Source organism: Gymnoscopelus microlampas, assembly GCF_963454915.1.
Source record: "Gymnoscopelus microlampas genome assembly, chromosome: 2".
Classification (NCBI taxonomy): Eukaryota; Metazoa; Chordata; class Actinopteri; order Myctophiformes; family Myctophidae; genus Gymnoscopelus; species Gymnoscopelus microlampas.
In genome coordinates, this window is record NC_139939.1 from 32277242 (window position 1) to 32295816 (window position 18575).

Genomic DNA, 18575 nt, shown 5'->3' on the forward strand with positions numbered 1-18575 from the left:
CGGCCGCACACAATGTGTGAAACTGGGTGACATGGTGTCCGATCAAGTAGTCATGGAGAAGGGAGTCCCCCAGGGCTCTATATTAGGTCCTTTACTTTTTCTTTTGTACGTGAATAACATCTGCAGTCAATCAAAGCACTCTAGGTACCATATGTACGCGGATGACACGGTTTTGTACACCTGTGCGCCCACGCTAGACATGGCTGTAACAAATTTGTCTTTTGATTTCATCTCACTGCAGCAGGAATTAAAAAAAAGCAAATTGATGTTAAATGGTAACAAAACTAAGGCAATGCTGTTCACTCCACGAGTCTGTCCAACCCTCTTAAGCATCTCCACTTTAGATGGCACCCCAATTGAGTGGGTTGATCGCTATAAATACCTTGGGTTCTGGTTGGACAAACATCTAAATTTTAAATTCCATATTGATGCCTTGAGTAAGAAGCTAAAATTTACTCTAAGTTTTTTCTACAGACTGAAGGCTTGTTTTGCCTGCACCGCTCGTAAAAAATTGGTCACTGGTCTGTTTTTGTCCCAGCTGGATTATGGTGACAATATTTACAGGTTTGCTTGTGCCTCCACACTGGCCAAGCTGGATCCCCTGTACCATGCTGCATTGAGATTCATAACGAATTCTCCTTTTAGAACTCACCATTGCACGCTGTATGCTGCAGTTGATTGGTCCTCCTTGACTATGCGCAGGCTGCAACATTGGTATAATTTCATTTATAAAGCTATTCTTGGTGAGCTCCCCTACTACATTACCTCCAAATTCAAATTGGTTAGGAATGGCTTAAACCTCAGATCAAATGCTTGGTTACGCTGTGAAGTACCCTCATTTTCATCTGAGGGGGGTAAAAAATGTCTTTCTTTCTTTGGCCCCTGGTCGTGGAATGATCTCCAGACCAAACTCAGATTGGCTGCTCTAATTCCCTTGAGAAGCTTCAAAAGAATCACCTTAGTGTTATTCACAAACAACTGCACCTGTCCGGAGGTTTACTAGCCTAGCGGTAGGTTCTTGGTTATTTGTATTGGTTGTACACTGTGTGTATTACTATTTCTTGTTTGATTATTGGCTTTTTTCTATTGTGAAAAGTGTATCATTAGGAGTTATCTTATGTATTGGTGATGTATCTTGGATGACTATTTTGTTGTTTGTTTTTGTATTTGTATGTTAAAGCTTAGACTGTGTAAATTTAACGCTGCATCTTGGCCAGTTCCCACTTGAAAAAGAGACTGTGTCTCAATGTGTTTTTACTGGTTAAATAAAGGTTAAATAAAAAAATAAAATAAAAAAATCCGGCCTGCAAAGTCCTCAAACAAAAACAAAATGACTCCCTAGAAATTCTAAAAGGGAGAATTACGTATCTGAACCCAAACAGATATCTTCAAATAGCTTTTTCTACCAAATTGTTTGAAAAATGTTGGACAAACTATTACAGCACTGAAAGTTGTTCAGTGTCACCAACATATGTTACTCCATAAATCTCTAATGTAACAGGCCTTTGGGGGTTCATATTAGTATATTAGCATGAATTTCAGCCACCGATTACAGATAATTTCTTAAGAAGACAATGCAAGGTTATTTTGGCCAACACAGGTCACTTACAATGAGTGGGTTTACTTGATATTATATTGCTTCACTCACGTACATCGTAGACTGTAGCTAGATAAACTAGTTGTGATGTTGCCGGTTGGGACATCACAACGAGGAGAAATTCTGAATGCCATGTTTATATGCTGTTATTTCATCACATACAAAAGCAGAGGCGAGGAGGACCTGTTTTCGCAGCACTTAGTTGGAACTGAAAATCTGACAGCAAAACCCAACCTAAGAAGACCAGACCAATCTTGTTTGCCATAACACCTCCACTTAAATACCTGACAGTCATAGCCTTTCATTGTCTGTGCACATACCTCCTGCTGTGTCTCTTCCTCCTGGTCTATAGCGATGGGTTGGGTGACCAGCACCCCCAGTAAAGTTGCCCAGGTCTCCTCAAACTGAGTCCTGCTGCTCCAGCCTGAACACACATCACAGGTTCCAGTTCAATTCCCCATCAAATAGAGCACATGGACATTTCACAAAATGATGACACAGCAGTGTGTCTAAAACACACACGGCTGGGTTATATAAAGTACAGAGGTAGTAGTATATTTGTATTGCCCTTTATTCTAGATCATTGGCCTTAATGAACTAGACACCAATAAATACACGCCATGAAATAAATTAATTTGTGTGTGTGTGTGTGTGTGTGTGTGTGTGTGTGTGCGCTTGTACCCAGTGTGTTGACGCGGTAGAGGAACTCTCTAAAAACATCTTTCTCCTGGAGAAAGTCGACAGGGATCTCAGGCAGTGTTGTACCAAACTCTCCTCCTGGCTGAGGGGACCAGCCCAGCTTCCAAACCTACAGCACACAAACACAAAACAGTTTTAACTGAGTGTATATAAAAGGCTGTATGAATAAACAGATCTCTCTAACACTCTCACATTGTGAACAAATAGTGAATGGACTGCATTTGTATGGTGCTTTTCTAGTCTTTCTGACCTGCTCATTGGGAGCAGTTAGGGGTTCAGCATCTGGTTCAAGGACACTTCGACATGCAACCAGCTCAGGAGGAGCCGGGGATCGAACCCGGAACCTTCCGATTCCAAGACGGCCGCTCTACCTCCAACAAGAGCTTGTGACTCAATTATAACTATATATCAACACTTTTATCGTTTCCTGAAACGTTATGGTTTTGGACATACAAGGTTTCCACCCGACAGCGACGATGTACAGTTTATGCGCATGCACACACACACACACACACACACTGACCAGTGGAGGTACTCGAGTATAGCTGTTGACCAGGGGCAGTCGGGAAAGACTGATGACGATGTTGCGCAGTGTTGGTGTGAGGAAGGCAGGAATTGCACTGTTCCTATGGTGACCCAGCATCAGGACACTCTGCAGGCCCTCCACCAGCTCTGCCATGATTTCACACGCACGCTGGATACACACTGCAACACACACACACACACAACTCAAAAACATTGCAAACACGCAATCACTGCTTTATCACCAAACACAAGAGTGGTGGTACTCTATTCCTGCATTGCTTACAGGACAAAAAAATGTACTTAGAAATGCTAGGGAAAAAATTCTCTCAGTAAAAATTAATGAGTCTGTTTGAGGAAGAGAAAAAAAAAACAGGCACATTCTCATTCATTTCTAGTGAGAGATTACCGTGTCCTGCCAACAATGAAAACACCTGACAAAGCACATTTCACTGTTGTCTGTAGAACAGTGGTTCTCAAACACGCCACGGACAAATTGATATGTATTTGGCCGTGGACCCCCATCTGAAAATAATTTGTGCAAGGGACCCCCATAAGAGACGATTTATATTGTTAACATTTTTAGTTTTCAAAATCTTTCACAATTTTTCACGATTTTTCAAAAAATAGCCAAAGTATAAAATAGGGTTACAGTGGTTAAACAAGTTTTGCTGAGGACGTTCTACTCCTGGAACTCTCTCAAAGATCCCCGGTCCCTGGACCCTACTTTGAGTTACTTTCTTCTGTACTGTAGAATAAATTGCTTTCTTTTGAGTTAAGTGCTTACTGTCAGCGCGTGGCGAGTCCACCTGGTCCTCATCAGAGTCTCTCTCCACCTCCATCTTCTTCTTCTTCTTCTCTGGATGCAGCAGCTGGTCTCCAGGACTCACAGCCACTGGGGCACACAAAGTCACGCACAGAGGATTGAAGTTAAACACAGCGTGTCCACACGCTCTGGAGGATTACTAATGCAGCATTCCTAGTCGACAAACCACAATACATCACAGGGGCCGCACATGCAGTCGCGTACACGCAAACATACAGTAGGGCAGTAGTTTAAGGTTTGCAAACATTGATGTAAATGGCAGCCCACTGACCTGCAGTAATGATGAGGCGCAGACAGTGGATGAGGGAGCAAGTGTGTGTGGTGTACTGCGGCATGGAGAGCTTGTTCCAGACACAGGTCTGCTGCAGGGCCAGACAGAGACAGGAGAGGGCCCACTGGATGTCCACACTGAGGGGCAACGAGTCCTGGAGCAGACGCCACACCACCACCTGGGCAATCACACAGGAGAGTAAAAATATGTCCAAAAAATTGATCATTTTGATTTCATTCCAGCGTTTCAAGTATGTTTTAGCTTTTATGGTCCATACCGTTGTTGTACATATAACAGTGTTTCGCAACGGTAGTGAAAATCACTGATCTACAAGCTCAGAACACATTACGAAGCAAAGTGTTGCGAGTGTAGTGGCGAGATCCTATGTAGAAGAGAAACATATGCAGGGGTGAGATCCTATGTAAGACTAGAGGCCTTCTCTAGTGCATGATATTGAGTAAAAGTAGTACTTTTACTATAGATAGATATGCAGCTGCGGGCCCTGATGTTGGGTAATTGGTTTGCTATATATTTATAATAATACATTTATGGGTAATTGTTGTAAAAAAAAAATCATAGTTGTCATACATGACAATGTGCCGTTAGTGTGGGATGCTACAGCAGACTTGTAAAAAACATGGCTCTAGCCTCAATGTTGCTGGTGAGATTACTACGGTAGTTTACAAAATTGATCTTGTATTTCAAACAGTTTGAGGATTTACTGTAGAAAAGAGTCCCACTTTCCTTGCAAGACAGCAGTCTTTCTGTTACTGCAGTCAAACAGTATTGTATCTCTGTACATCAGACAACATTTATTTTGAGCCAATCGATGACTACATTAGTTAAACCATTACTTGTTGCTATTGAGATTTTCTTTCATGAGAGTTGATCGTTGTTATCGGATTTAAAAAGATATATCTACTCCGATTAGTCGCCTACTTTTTGGGAGTAGTTAACGACTACTAAAATACAATAGCCGTGAATGCCCTGGTTGTGGTACCTCAGTGGCAGTGCAAGTGAAGGTAGTGATGAGGTGTTCCTTATCAGATGGGATGTGTAGCGAGGAAGGCAGCTGACCAACATTCAGCAGATACTGGGACAGAGCCCTGCACAATGACAGTACCCTGTGGAAGAAACCCGCCTCCCCTGGAACGCGCACACACACACACACACACACACACACACACACACACACACACACACACTTTGAATGTGCAACTCACACAAGAATTTGCACAAATTGTATCGGAAAGCATGACATTGCAATTTCATCTGATCTGAGCAGTTAATAAAGTCTGCATTCCACATTTTAATTTAGCCCCTCCTCTCCTTACCGTAGACTTCAGCCAGTTTGTCCCAGTAGGGCTCAGGCTGGGCCGGGGGCAGAAAGGATTGGTGTGGGACCGGGAGTGATCCAGTGACCTCCGCAAGCTGATCCAAAGTCACCTGCAAGGCCGTTTCCAAAAGCAACGAGCCCTGACCTCGTATCAACCGCTGCACCCCCATACTGAGGCATGGACACAGCAGGCCCAGATTGAACTCCTGGGACAATGTGATTAAAATAAATATGTTTTAGCTTTAAAAGTAGAGGAGAAACATGCAAGGCAACCAGATGTGCAAGGGAGTCATTATGTTTTATATGTGCATAAATTAAAACATACCGTACGTGTGTGTGTGTGTGTGTGTGTGTGTGTGTGTGTGTGTGTGTGTGTGTGTGTGTGTGTGTGTGTGTGTGTGTGTGTGTGTGTGTGTGTGTGTGTGTGTGTGTGTTACCTTGCAGCTCATGATGCTTGAGAGGTCAGAGGGATGTAGTTTGGTCAGGAGTTCTGTTGTCTCCAAGAGAGCGCCGTCACCACTGAGACAGCTCTGAGACTTCACCAGAGCTACATACCATTCCTGGAGAAAATATGAACATGAATGCATGCAGACTTCAGGGATACGGTCCCATTGACTTAATTCTCAAAGCCCTAACCTCAATTTCACATGTTCCCAATGCTAACTTAACTCTAAGCCCAACCTTAAAAGTCCTAGTATAAGCATTTTCTCTTGCAATTATACTTTTCCACTCTGCGTCTCTCTTTCCCCTCACCTTATCAGCAACGACCAGTTCAGGTGCAGGCGGTGGGTTACCATCCAGGGGGTGTGATGTCACAGGAGCGGTTGGGCTGCTGGTCTCTTTGGCAACAGTGGCTCTGAACCTGTCCAGCAGGGAGTAGAACCTTTGATGCCTGGAATAGAAAGACATAATGACAGGATATGACATAAGCATTAAACTTCTGGATAACAGGCACTGTTGAAAAGGCAATCTAGTTTGTGTGTATAGTTAGCCTTGTTTCAGCCCGTTTGTTTTGGTGTTTTCGGCACCCTCTAGTGAATACAATAAAAAACAAACAGAAAGCCAGGGCATGAGAGATGAAAAGCAGGAACCATGATAATGCTCAGAAGAGTTTTTCAGGTGAGTTATAAAACTAGCAAATAAATATGATACTACAGAAACTACATATATATCATGTTAAATCAAGCCACAATTAATAGTAATAGTCACACTGTGACAGGCGATATCTTGATGTTACATGTTACCTCTGAGCCAGGCCACTGGTTTGTAGGTATTCCTGGATCCTGTCCAATTCCTCCACGGGCAACTGGGCTATACTGTTCTGGAGGAGCAAGGGAGAGACAGAAATGTAGGTCAGTAATACATTACATTTAAACAGAAAGCCAAGAAAACAGTCCTAACACAGAATCAGTTTAACACAGATATACTCTTACAGCTGTATTTACTGTATAAATATTAAAGTAAACAAACCTGTAGTGTTTCAGCCAACAGCATCTCCACCCTGCGACAGGCCAGTGTGTCCACCATGCGCGCCAGCACCCTAAAGGGAGTACCGAGTAGCTTGTCCACATATAACATCAACAGAGAGCCAGACTGACTGAGATGGATGCCTTCCAGACACTGCAGGGTCTTCTTTAACATGGTGGGCTATGACGGAAGGAAGGGAGGGGATAGCAAAGGAGTAAGAGAGAGATGGACAGAGCAAGGGAGAGACGTGAATAGAGATTAAAGTTAGATTAGAATTAGATTTACTTAGAAAGATCCTGAGTGTTACGGTAAGATGCTTGAAATGTGAGTGATAGACAGAGAGATGCACTCTCACAGAAAAAGTCCCAGGACTGTATTCTTACAGTAGTCACAGTAGTGTCACAGCGGGACTGGATGGCCTGGATGAAGAGGCCGCTGGCGGCCGAGTTGCGGTGCACCGCACTAATGAAGTCCTGTACCGGAGGCTCATGGGAAAGGCTGATGAGGTCACGGATGTGGTTGACAATGAGCCAGGTCAAGTGCTCGGAGTCGTGGAGGTTCTGACACTGCAGGAATGAATGGGGATTCAAAATTAAAACCATGATGTTCATAGCTAAAATAAACTACATGATTATTGCTCTCAAAGGGAGAATGAATTCACTATGTAAAATTATAATAAAGCTCGCTCATCCCCATCTCACCACATAGTCGCAGAAGAGAATAAGAGCTCCCCTTCGTACAATCTCTCTGTTGACCATGGCCAGCCGAGACTCAGGCTTCTCCTCCTCGCCTTCCCCCGAGGAGTGGGGGCTCAGCAGCTTGGTACTTGATAGACTGAATCTCCTGGAGGAGAGAATGGTGAAGAGTGATAAGAACCAGAAAGGGAGGCTGAAATGTAAATATTGTGAATGTGTGTGTGTTTCTCACAATCCCCTCCTTACTTGGGTGTCTGGTGCACCTCAGCCCACCAGGAGTAGTTGGTATAGTTGATGATGAGGAGGACTTGGCACCAGAGCAGGACCAGAGAAGGGTGGGTGGTTGTCAGACACTGCACCAAGGCATTCAGGCCCTCCAGGGGGTAGAAGGAGCCAGCCTCTGAGCCAGGCCCCTCGGCCTTAAGTAGCCGACTGGCTGCAGCAGTGATCCTACGGAACATTCCTGAAGGGAAGAGAGGAATTAGACAGAGGGAGGGACAGTTAAATTACTGATATTTTTTTGTTTCTTTTACCACGTTAACCCTGCCATCCCTGTTTTAGTTTTTTTGAAAATAAAGCTTAAGGGAAAATACACTATACAGTAAGGGTCGTTTAAGACGGGGAGCGGCCGACGTGCCTATGTAATTAATTTTCAATGAGAGGCGGCCGATTATTTGGGACGCGTGGAGAAGTTGAGGAGCGTGAGGCAGGCAGGCACGGTCCCGTGAAATTTTCGCTCTCGGTTGTGCACACGCGTGCGGGCGGCAAGAGCTGGATTGTGGTCAGCTTTTTTTCCCCCCGCACCGTGCAGGAGGACAACACAACAATGATCGCGGCGCGATCCTCGCCGATCTGAGCGGTAACGCCCACGTCCACCGCTCCCCGTCTGAAGTCTCATTAGGTATTTATCAAATAATTGTATGGCACTAGTTTTTCTGAATTGAGATATCCAGCATTTAAAATATAAAACAGTTCTGAAAAATGAATGGAAATTGTGGTTCATCTTAAAGAATGGTAAGTAACATTACCATTCTTAGCTGATGAAGTGATTACTCACCACTCTTGAAGATGTGTATGAGACACATGAGCAATGTGCCCAGCTGCTGGCAGTAGAAGGTATGCTGCTGTTCTGTCATGTCAACTTTGACCTGTCTAGAGGAGACATCGTCTAACAACACTCCTACCAGTTGCAAAAGAAACCTGAAGACAGGGAGATGGGGGGTTAAGGATACAAAAAAGGGACAAAGTTAGGGAGGAGCATTATGTTATAATAGCAGTGTATGATATGATTCACTTTGAAGAGAAAGAGGTAGAAAGGCAGAGAGTAGAGAGAGTAGATAAGAGAAATTGAGGGAAGGACAAAGCAGACAAAATTGTCTTTGAATTCTTCATAATTCTGAAAAAGTATAGGAAAAAAAGAATACCCTGACAGTGCTCATATCAACACCACCACCAGCAGCACTCACCTGGCGAATGTCTCCTCAGGCAGGGCACGTGGCGTCTCACCATTGGTCTCCTGGTTGCCGAGGGTAGCCGGGGGAGGTTCCAGGGGGGAGGGGTTCTGCTGACGCAGGCCGCGGATGTTGTGGCAGGAGAGGAGGTGAGGGGAGAGAGACAGCTCGTGGACCCGGGACAGGACGATGTCCTCAGTGGACTGGGAAATAAGAACCCTGAGCACGGCCAGGATGCCCGACACCCACAGCTGGACTGTCGCCACAGATAACTGGTGAAAAAGAGGTTGTTGTTTTTTTTGTCTTGTTCCTACAGACTTTTCAGCTTTTTGGCAAATGTTCATGTTTACATTGTAATAGAGACCCAATGTTTTTTTTGTAGAAACTGACCAAGTGTGTGTTTGTCTCACCATGGTGGCCGGGGTAGTGAACATACTCTTGAGCAGCATGTCAACAGGCCTAAGAGAGGAGGGGGCCACGGTCTCGAACAGAGTGTTTAAAACTCCCAATGCTTCAGGAGAATCTAGGTGCATCTGTGGAGATGCAACACACATTTTCTTACAGGAAGCCGTTAAGAACAGGAACAACAAGAACAGGAGCCATCATTTACATTAGAAATTAATGGGTATCGCATGACATAAAACCATGAACTCAGAAAAGCCATGGAATCACAGTGTCTCGCCATTAAAATATCATATACATGCTTTCACCTGCTGCTTTGCGATCATGGGCAGTATAACATCAGCTATCTGTCTGGATAGTCTCTTCCACTTGTCCTCATTCTCTTTGTGACACTGCTGCAGGACTAGGATGAACATCTCCAACACCTGCACTCCACATAACACACACAAAGGTCAATCATTAAAGTACCAGTAGGTCAGGTGAAAACAATTCCCAGTATGACTATGGAGTTGATGACGGGGTAGAAAGTGTGTGTGTACCTGGTGGTACTGAATCAGTCTCAGTAGCATAGAGACCACCACCTCTTTCTGTGTGTCCAGCTCCTTCCCTGCGTCTGCCTTGTTGCAGCCCCTCAACACAAACAGGTCGTGGACGATTGGCTGCAGGGCTGGGATGGCTACAGAGGGAGACAGCAAACCATTAGGGCTGTAACTATCGATTATGTTCTTAGGCGTTATTCTATTGATTACTTTTTTGATTAACCAAGAAGCATGGTCATATATACAGTAGGAATTTCACAGTGGCCATGGCCATCGTTACCTCTCAGTTTGGCCGTGTGCCCCTCGAAAAGTTACATTAGCCTTTATGCCCCGCTTGCACTGTCCCAGTTTATTTCACCATTTTCTCCTCTGTGCTATTTTCCTGTCGATATGTTTTTGTGACACCAGTTTTCGGCCATTAAGATTCTAAATTCTTCTAAATCAAGAGAAACACTGCACATATAACCAATGGTAGGTAGAATGATGTTCTTAACTGGATGGCTGGATTGGGATTGACAACAATTGGTCATTGGAAATAAAAATCATGAAGTCATTTTTTTCTGTTGGTTAATTGCATTTCTTAGGGGCGGCCATAGCTGAGTGGTTAGTGAGCCCGCCTAGGGAGCCAGAGGCCCTGGTTGCCACAGGTACGATTCCAGGCCAGGCCAGCATATGTGTCGATGAAATGAAATTTGTCCCTGAGCAAGACTCTTAACCCCTAATTGCTCACAGGTTCTCATTGGAAACAAGACCGCAAGGACTTTCATGAACGACCTGTTAAAAGGAATTATCCTTTATCCTTATTCTTTGCCACTACAGAGAAATGATATGCACAGGTGTCTTTTTTTCCAGTGTGTCGAACTGCGTGTTGCTTGTGTTGCTCTCACCATGTGTGACAGCCTTCCTGCCGCTGGCCATGATGCCATCACACAGCTGGATGATCTTGGGGATACTGATGATCTGCTTGGAGTGGTAGCGTTCATACGACAACAGCACCAGGAAGAAGAATATGCTGGGAACAATGGCCTCCGAATCCCTGCAGGGAACAGGCATCCATGATTAGTGATTACACATGTTCACTGTCATGACACAGAAAGGCCTAGCAGACATCCAGTTCCTCCCTACTGGCTTCAAAGAAATGACAATAACTGACCTGAACTGACCAACTTCAATGTATTCAAACTGCTTGAGCACAAAACCTATGAAGACCTGAAACAAAAAGACATGTGTTATAGTAGAGCGAGTAAAACAGATCACAGAAATGGTTGGTATGTGTACTGTATGTACTTTATGTTTCACCTGGTCTGAGTCCAGTAAGCAGTAGTTGACACGGAGCTGTACAAGCTGGGCTAGCAGATCCAGGACCTGCCTCTGCAGGGCCACAGAGGTGCTGGTGGTGTATTGCTTCAGAGCCTTGATCACCAGCGGCTCAAACAGACGGATGTGGTTGTGGATGGCATTCTGAGGGGGGAAAAAAAGGTTTTAGTGACACTTCACTTCATCAACTGAACCACTGGGAGGGAAAAATGTCATGTTTTCTCTGAATTCTAATTTAGGTGGTTCTAAACAGAATGTTACAGTTCGCAGTCTTCAAATACGGAATTACGCAGCATTGTGATGTGTCCCCTCGCTAGATTTCCAGGGATTTTTCCCCACATAGGCTTTTTGATACAGTATGTGCAGCAAATAAGGTCTATGAAAGTCTGTGGTTAACATAATGTTATGTTTTGTTCTACAGCATAAATTACACTGGTTATTATCTCAACCATGATTATGAAGCTCTCATGTGCATTATTTTAAAACTGATATGAAGTGCATGATTGTGTGATTGTGTGCTCGTCTGGTACAATGATTTCCTTAATTATCCAAGAACATATGAAAAATTGATGGAATACAAAAATGTAAATCTGCCGTGGGAACCAATGGCAGAAGTAGCAGGGTTGGCCTACAAAAAGACATCATCACTAGAACACAATTTGAAAAAGAGAGATTAATATGATCATACCTTGTCTCCTCTGTGACGCGTCACATTGGTGATACTGGACCTCAGTTGGTTGGACACTTTCTGCATCACATCAAACCATCTGGAAGAAGAAAAAGAGCACAGTCAGAGATATTTTGTGTGTGTGTGTGTGTGTCTGCTCTTCAAGTCACAACCACTACCACCACCCACCCAGAGGTGTCCTGCTCCTGTTCGGCCTGCACCATGTTGCGGAGGCTGGCATCTGCCAGGGCCTGGGTAAAATGCGTGTAGGGAGCCATGAAGCAGTAATGGTAGAGGCCTGGTCGTAAGCTGGACGAGCCCAAGCGGAGGGCTTTACCCTGGGAGCGGCTAGGCCCACTCAGGGCACCCTCATACTGGGATGCCAGATTGGTGCCAAACAGGGTCTTCAACAGCTACAAAAAGAGAACAAGCCAAGCCAAATACGGCAGAAATTAAGTTAGAGAGAACACAGGCTTGAGTCAAAGAACACTGTGCACGGTTCTATGTACATATTGAAAACAGGTCTACCTATCATGATGAATTATACCAGCATTATTCTCTGGCCTAATCTTGGATTTACTCAACAGTAGGACACAAACAAGCCAGTCTCTTTCATATCTTAGCCATGCATAATCCTTCTAATTAAGCTCCAAATATGCCTTTTCTCTATACATCTCATCTCTGCTTTATCCCTTTATATAGCATCATATCAGCAATAGAGATGAGTGTAACATCATGTGTGGCACCATCGCACAGGGAACCAAACGCCTTTAAAGGCCCTGTCGGCAGGAGCCACGATCACTCTGTGTGGAGTCATATTGGTTCCTGCACACTGCTCAGTGCTGAAACCATAGGAAGACTGCCACACACAACCACGTCATTACACACACAAACAAGTCACACACACACGGCAAGCTGTGCATATCACTGACCTGTTGTACACAGACGGTGGACATGGTTGGTTCTCTGGAGAAGCAGGCCTTGAGGTAGCCCAGGATCTCTTCCACACACTGACACAAGATAGATTATACAGTACCAGTCAATTTAATCACTAGAATTAATTCATTGCCTTCTATTCAAACAATACATCATTCTGTCATTGTCAGGCGGAAACCTTGTTAGTTTCAGGAAATGGGAAGAAATAACCAATGGTGTTCCAATGGATCCAGTGTACCTAGTTGCATTTATTTATTACATATGAATTACCGGCGGAGTCTCCGGTAGGAGACTTAATGCGACAAAAACTAAAATAATCTCCTTGAATTCAAGGCTTCATGGGGTAATTGATCGAAAATAAGTAATCTTTTGTGTGAACTACTCTTTTAAACCTGGCATCCCTATTTTGGGCATGTTAGTGACAAGTGAAAATATTAAACATTTTCAATCTACAAGCTTTGCTACGTTTGTGCGACACTGTCATACAAAGAAATATAATACAGGGAATTAATTTATGGAACAATATGGAAATATGGAGATACAATGTTTCTGCCCAATATTGACGATTTGCTGCAGTCCACACACACCCATCACACACACCCATCTATCAATCCATTCAACCACATGCCCACCCACTTATACAAATCATTTTGGCCATTCATTCTTCTACTTATATAAACTATAAATGAGAGCTTAGAAGAAGACTAATCAGATTAGCATTACCTTGCCAATATCATGGAGTGTAGCCAGCTCCAGTAGCTGAGACAGCACATCTAGAGTGGAGCGCAGGAAGCTTCCAAACTTCTCCTGGTTGCTGTGGAGGTCCAGTGTCACCTAAGGGACACAAAACACACAGCAAATAACAATAAATATATAACAACAACAATAATGATCCATCTATAAATTCCAGGAATCTGTGTCTGTCTGTCTGTTCCAGGCACCGTGCGACCGATTGACTTGGCGTGCGTGTCACCAAGGACCCAGAGGTGCACATTCCTGAGTGGGAACTCGGGAAGCCATGTGGGAAGCCAGGTACAATTGGTACAATGGGTATTGTACAAGTTGGGCATACATTCCCAACTTGCATCGTTCCCGACTTGCGTAGTCCCCGAGTACGACGGTGCCCGCATCGGTCTAGTTACATAAAAACAAGACCTGAGGCTTCCATATGAATCTGACGTTCACATGGAACATCAGTATTCACTAAAATTATTTGGGAATTTACTTCCATAACCTCCTGGCAGCGTGCACAAGAATTTTGATGCAGTGGTTTGTGACATTAGCCATGGAAAGATAAACACACAGACTCTCTTCTAGATGGCTTAGCCCCTAGGAGCCACGCCGTAAAAACACATTAACCCTTGTGTCCGGATTCTGGGCATGTCAGGGAAAGTTAGCTAAATCTACAAATGTAGATCGGCAATTCTGTCTATCTGACATACAACAAAGTAAATTGGGTTCAAGTGGTCAAACTGTGTACACATGTAGCATGAGTTCTGACCTTGTAGTTGGTGTGAGTGGCTTTGAGGACATCGTAAAGCTTGAGGTAAGGGGGCAGATGGTAGAAGCTGCCCAGGGTGGTAGACTTGTTGATGGCCGTGGACCCCGTGCTGCTGTCTGCTGGCCTGCCTGCTCACACAAAAAGACACGTCACATCTTAAATCATCCAAAATCAATGTTTCTGAAGGTTTCTCCAAATGTGAGTGCATGTGCACACAAACCTGCGTTGGCCTCGTTGCCCTTCTTTGGGCTCATGGGAACAGCACTGGGCTCGATGGTCTCCTTTTCCTTGCCTTTCCTGCGAATGGGACTGAGGGATGGAGTGTTGGCCAGTGAAGGCAAGGTGGCCTAGAGGAGAGGGAACCTCACATTAAACTCAACACTAGGACCCTCTTCTTCTTCTTAGCAGATATGCAAGCTCATAGCGCGTCACTTCGTGCCACGCTACGAGATTGTAGATCTGCCATATTTTTTTATTTATTAATTTGTGCAAATCTTTGAAAATAAATATTCTTTTAAAGCAAACATTTTTAACTTTACTCTAATCTTTGCTTCTGGGGGTCCCTGGAACAAAATATTTTGAGATGGGAGTCAGGGGTCCTCGACATGGAAAGGTTTCAGAACCACTGACATAGAAACATATGTTTTTCAGAAAACTGTTAGGATTTAGAAGACATTTGTAGAATCGGTCTTAATGTGTTAATACTATTATCAGTGATAAAAACAACAGGACACTTGGTAAACGCCCCAAAACCTTTACTAGTGCATTATTTTTTACCTTGACTGCTGGTCCAGGTGGGGTTTCATCCAGAACATGAGCACAAATGTTGAGGATCTTGAGCAGGTGGGAGAACAGCTGCTCCACCATGGCCACTAGGGAGCGCTCTGACAGGGCTGCCCAGGGCTCTTCCGTCTTAACCGGGACTCCTGCTGTGTTAGCGTTGCTACCACTGCCTTCCTCCTCTCCAGCCCAGGGGCTGCGTAAGCAGTGAGGGGCCGTAGCTGAGGGCAGAGTAACACCAGGTTAATAAGGCAGGGTAGCAATATTCATTTATTTTGCCCTCGTTAACCACTTGAACCCTAGCATTCCCTATTCAGTGGATAACATTAGAGGAAAATAGCAGATCTACAAGCTCACAACACATTGCAACACGACACGTTGTGGGCTTGTACATCGGCTACTTTTGGTGAAGAGATTTGGTGTGTGTGTGTGTGTGTGTGTGTAGTACTGAACCAACTCTGCTCAAGTTGACTAAATATAGAAGGTAAATATAGAAAAAGTAAGTGTCATCTGAAATAAACTAAGAGTTTTGGATGACAAAAGTTGAGATTGAAGAGCACGAAATTGCAGAAAGAAATAAACAACTATTGATTACTGATAATAAAGTATCACGCGTGTGCTGTGGCGCTCAGGTGGCATCTACACAAACACAATTGGCCCGTGTTTGAGGAGGCAAACCGGGCAGGGAGGTTGATATTTGTCACTGCCGGTACTCCACCCACTCTTTAGGTGGGAGGAGTAGGACGGAGGAGGCGCTACGTCCTCCTGATGGGGAGCCGGGGCTCATCACTGACAGATGAGCCAGTAGGATGCAAAAGCAGAGACAACACACAGAAATGTGTGTGGGGAGGAATCAATTGGCATAACGACTAAAATTGGGGAGAAAAAGGGGCAAAGTAGATCTTTTTTATCTATCACGTGTGTAAATGGGATGGACATGTGTAGCTTACCAGCGAGCATGTTTCCAGCCAGTAGTAGGGCGTCCTGGTGTGCAGACAGGTCCAGAGGGAACCAGGCAGAGGAGAGTAGGGACAGCACCATGTTGGCCATGCCCACCGTCAGAGTCCTCCTCTCACTGTCTGCTGCTGTAGAGGTGGAGGTGGAGACCGGAGCACTGCTGGGCTGAGACAGACTGGAAGACACCAGACAGGAGGGGACAGATGGAATGGAGAGAGAGAATTTCATACATAAGAGAGAAGAGATGAGGGAAACGCATGTCGAAATGCATTAATGTGTAACCATGTCTGTGTATTTAATGCAGTGGTTTTCAAAGTGGGGTACAAGGAACCCCCAGGTATCCTTGAGGGGGATGCAGGGGGTCCCCAGAAAAATTAGGAACAGTCTAAACATTTATGCCCCATTGAATTTTTCGTTAAAGCCCTATGTGTCGCAAAACTTGTAGATCTGCTATTTTAGAATTGTTTTTGACAAATACTGTATCAGCAAGTATTATATTATAGGGGTCCCTGGCCCAAAATCTTTTTTCACAAGGAGGTCCTTGACATGAAAATGTTTGAGAACCACTTATGTATGTACTTACCACTTAATGTATTTGTGCATTAGTGTGTGCGTGTGCGCATGTACATGTACCTGAGGGTCCTGCCTCTACTGCGGTTGATGCTGGAGCGTGAAGAATAAGCAGAACTGGAGCTGACATAACCACAGTGCCAGCCTGCGCTCCAGGTGCATGCTGGGAAGGTGGAGGTCAGGAGGCACAGTGCCTCACAGCAGCCAAACTACAGACACACACACACACACACACACACACACACACTTATATTATCCATCATATAAAGTGAAGTACACAAAATCCAATGAAATACATTAACCATAGATCTACATATACAATGTGTATGATTGTGTGTGTTGCTCACTGTTAGGGCTCTGGAGGTAGAGGAGGTGAGGGCGTGCGAGATGGCAGCGATGACTCTCGACAAGTTGTTCTCTATGGTAACGTCAGAAACACTGTGGGAAAAACTGTAGCCTCGGTATGTCCTGACACACACACACACACACACACACACACACACACACACACACACACACACACACACACACACACACACACACACACACACACACACACACACACACACACACACACACACACACACACACAGAACAGACTTCATCAGTCTCTGGTGGTCAGTGTCTTTCTATTTCTTTTCTCCTTTTTATAACATTATTTTTACCCCTTTTTCTCCTCAATTTAGTCGTTATGCCAATTAATTCCTCCCCACACATATTTGTGTGTGTTGTCACTGCTGTTGTATCCTACTGACTCACCTGCCAGTGAGGAGCCCCCACCAGGATGTAGAGCCTTCGGTTCTACTCCTGCTGCCCAACACTCCCTGCTGACAGGTACCGCCCTAACCCGCAGGATTACACGCAGTGATATCACTACCCGTCCGGCTTCCCACCCCCAACGAGGGCCAATTATGTTCGTACATACGCTTGACGAAGCCGGACGGATTCGAACGCACAACCTCTGTGGTGGTGGGCAGGCACTTTACCACTGAGCCACCCAAACGCCGTCATTCTACATTTCTTATCCATTTCTCATGTGTGTGAGAGTATATTCAACCATGTGACAGTATGTACTTGTGCATCTGTCTGTATGTACCTGGTAATGGTGCTGACAGTGAACTGGGAGGGTGGCTGTGTCTCATGCATCAACAGCTGCAGGTACACAGAGCTCTGGTCCCTGGCAATAGCAACCACCGGATCAGCCTGGCCCTGGTCACAGTCATAGAACAACCGGGAAACCAGCCTGAAGAGGGGAGGAACAGAGAGAGGAAACAATAGAGATGACAGTTGGTACACCTCATCTCTGAAGTCATGTGATCAAGATGTGGCAGATTTTTCATATGCCATTCTGATGAGCTATGATTGACTTCCAAGATGTGTGGGCCCTGGGTGCTCCGAGGAACAGACTTTTCTAGTTTAGATCTGTAAACCTGTGATGTGGCAATGAAGCCAAAGTTGAGAAAACCTTGCTAGCTGATATATCCTACCTACTTGTAACTGGAGTATGAAATGTGCCGAGAGAGAATTAATTTGAATGATCGATTGATTGATTGAATACTTTATTAACATGTTTGAAGACAATACAGCAGTACAGTAACAAAATAATGCTAAAAGGATAACAACTCGTTTCCATTGTGGTCCACAAGGTGTGCAAAGGTGTAGTACCTGCTGACGGCAGAGGCCGCCACATGCCGCACTCTGGGGTCGTCATCGCCCAACAGGTTGATGACCACGCCATTCAGCACCCTGTCCTGTAGACACAGCCGCTGGACAGAAGAGAAAGGGGAAACCAGGTTAGAGAAACACAGACAGGGACATACAGACAAGCTGCTAGTTATGTACCGTCCTCTGGACAAAGATCTGACAGCACACCAAATGATCTCTATACTCATTATAGGCCTTATAATTACATAGAATATACTAGAGGTAGAATGAGAGTTGTTACCCCTGTGTAGTGATGCGTTCCTTTGTGTAAGCTTTCAGTTTTCCTCTCCAGGAAATTCACTAATCTGAGATGAAGAATGAAAAAATAACATTACAAT

General features: G+C 44.6%; 1 protein-coding gene across 7 annotated transcripts in view; it reads right to left on the reverse strand.

Moving 5' to 3' along the window:
- htt (huntingtin) overlaps positions 1-18575 on the reverse strand; it is a 48661-nt gene that overhangs the window by 12187 nt on the left and 17899 nt on the right. For all 7 annotated transcript variants that reach the window (XM_084074092.1, XM_084074095.1, XM_084074090.1 and 4 more), the window contains 35 exons: positions 18479-18542; positions 18199-18299; positions 17630-17776; positions 16881-17001; positions 16597-16742; positions 15957-16138; positions 15004-15227; positions 14447-14573; positions 14227-14354; positions 13449-13559; positions 12722-12799; positions 11979-12202; positions 11811-11889; positions 11105-11266; positions 10959-11014; positions 10693-10841; positions 9806-9942; positions 9575-9691; positions 9275-9397; positions 8880-9136; positions 8471-8613; positions 7660-7876; positions 7420-7561; positions 7102-7284; positions 6722-6898; positions 6496-6572; positions 6005-6143; positions 5689-5811; positions 5250-5457; positions 4916-5061; positions 3916-4093; positions 3606-3713; positions 2820-3001; positions 2279-2405; positions 1918-2021 (listed from right to left, as the gene is read on the reverse strand). In XM_084074092.1, the coding sequence (XP_083930218.1) occupies positions 1918-2021; positions 2279-2405; positions 2820-3001; positions 3606-3713; positions 3916-4093; positions 4916-5061; positions 5250-5457; positions 5689-5811; positions 6005-6143; positions 6496-6572; positions 6722-6898; positions 7102-7284; positions 7420-7561; positions 7660-7876; positions 8471-8613; positions 8880-9136; positions 9275-9397; positions 9575-9691; positions 9806-9942; positions 10693-10841; positions 10959-11014; positions 11105-11266; positions 11811-11889; positions 11979-12202; positions 12722-12799; positions 13449-13559; positions 14227-14354; positions 14447-14573; positions 15004-15227; positions 15957-16138; positions 16597-16742; positions 16881-17001; positions 17630-17776; positions 18199-18299; positions 18479-18542 (4987 nt within the window). The remainder of the gene's footprint in view (positions 1-1917; positions 2022-2278; positions 2406-2819; positions 3002-3605; positions 3714-3915; positions 4094-4915; positions 5062-5249; positions 5458-5688; positions 5812-6004; positions 6144-6495; positions 6573-6721; positions 6899-7101; positions 7285-7419; positions 7562-7659; positions 7877-8470; positions 8614-8879; positions 9137-9274; positions 9398-9574; positions 9692-9805; positions 9943-10692; positions 10842-10958; positions 11015-11104; positions 11267-11810; positions 11890-11978; positions 12203-12721; positions 12800-13448; positions 13560-14226; positions 14355-14446; positions 14574-15003; positions 15228-15956; positions 16139-16596; positions 16743-16880; positions 17002-17629; positions 17777-18198; positions 18300-18478; positions 18543-18575) is intronic.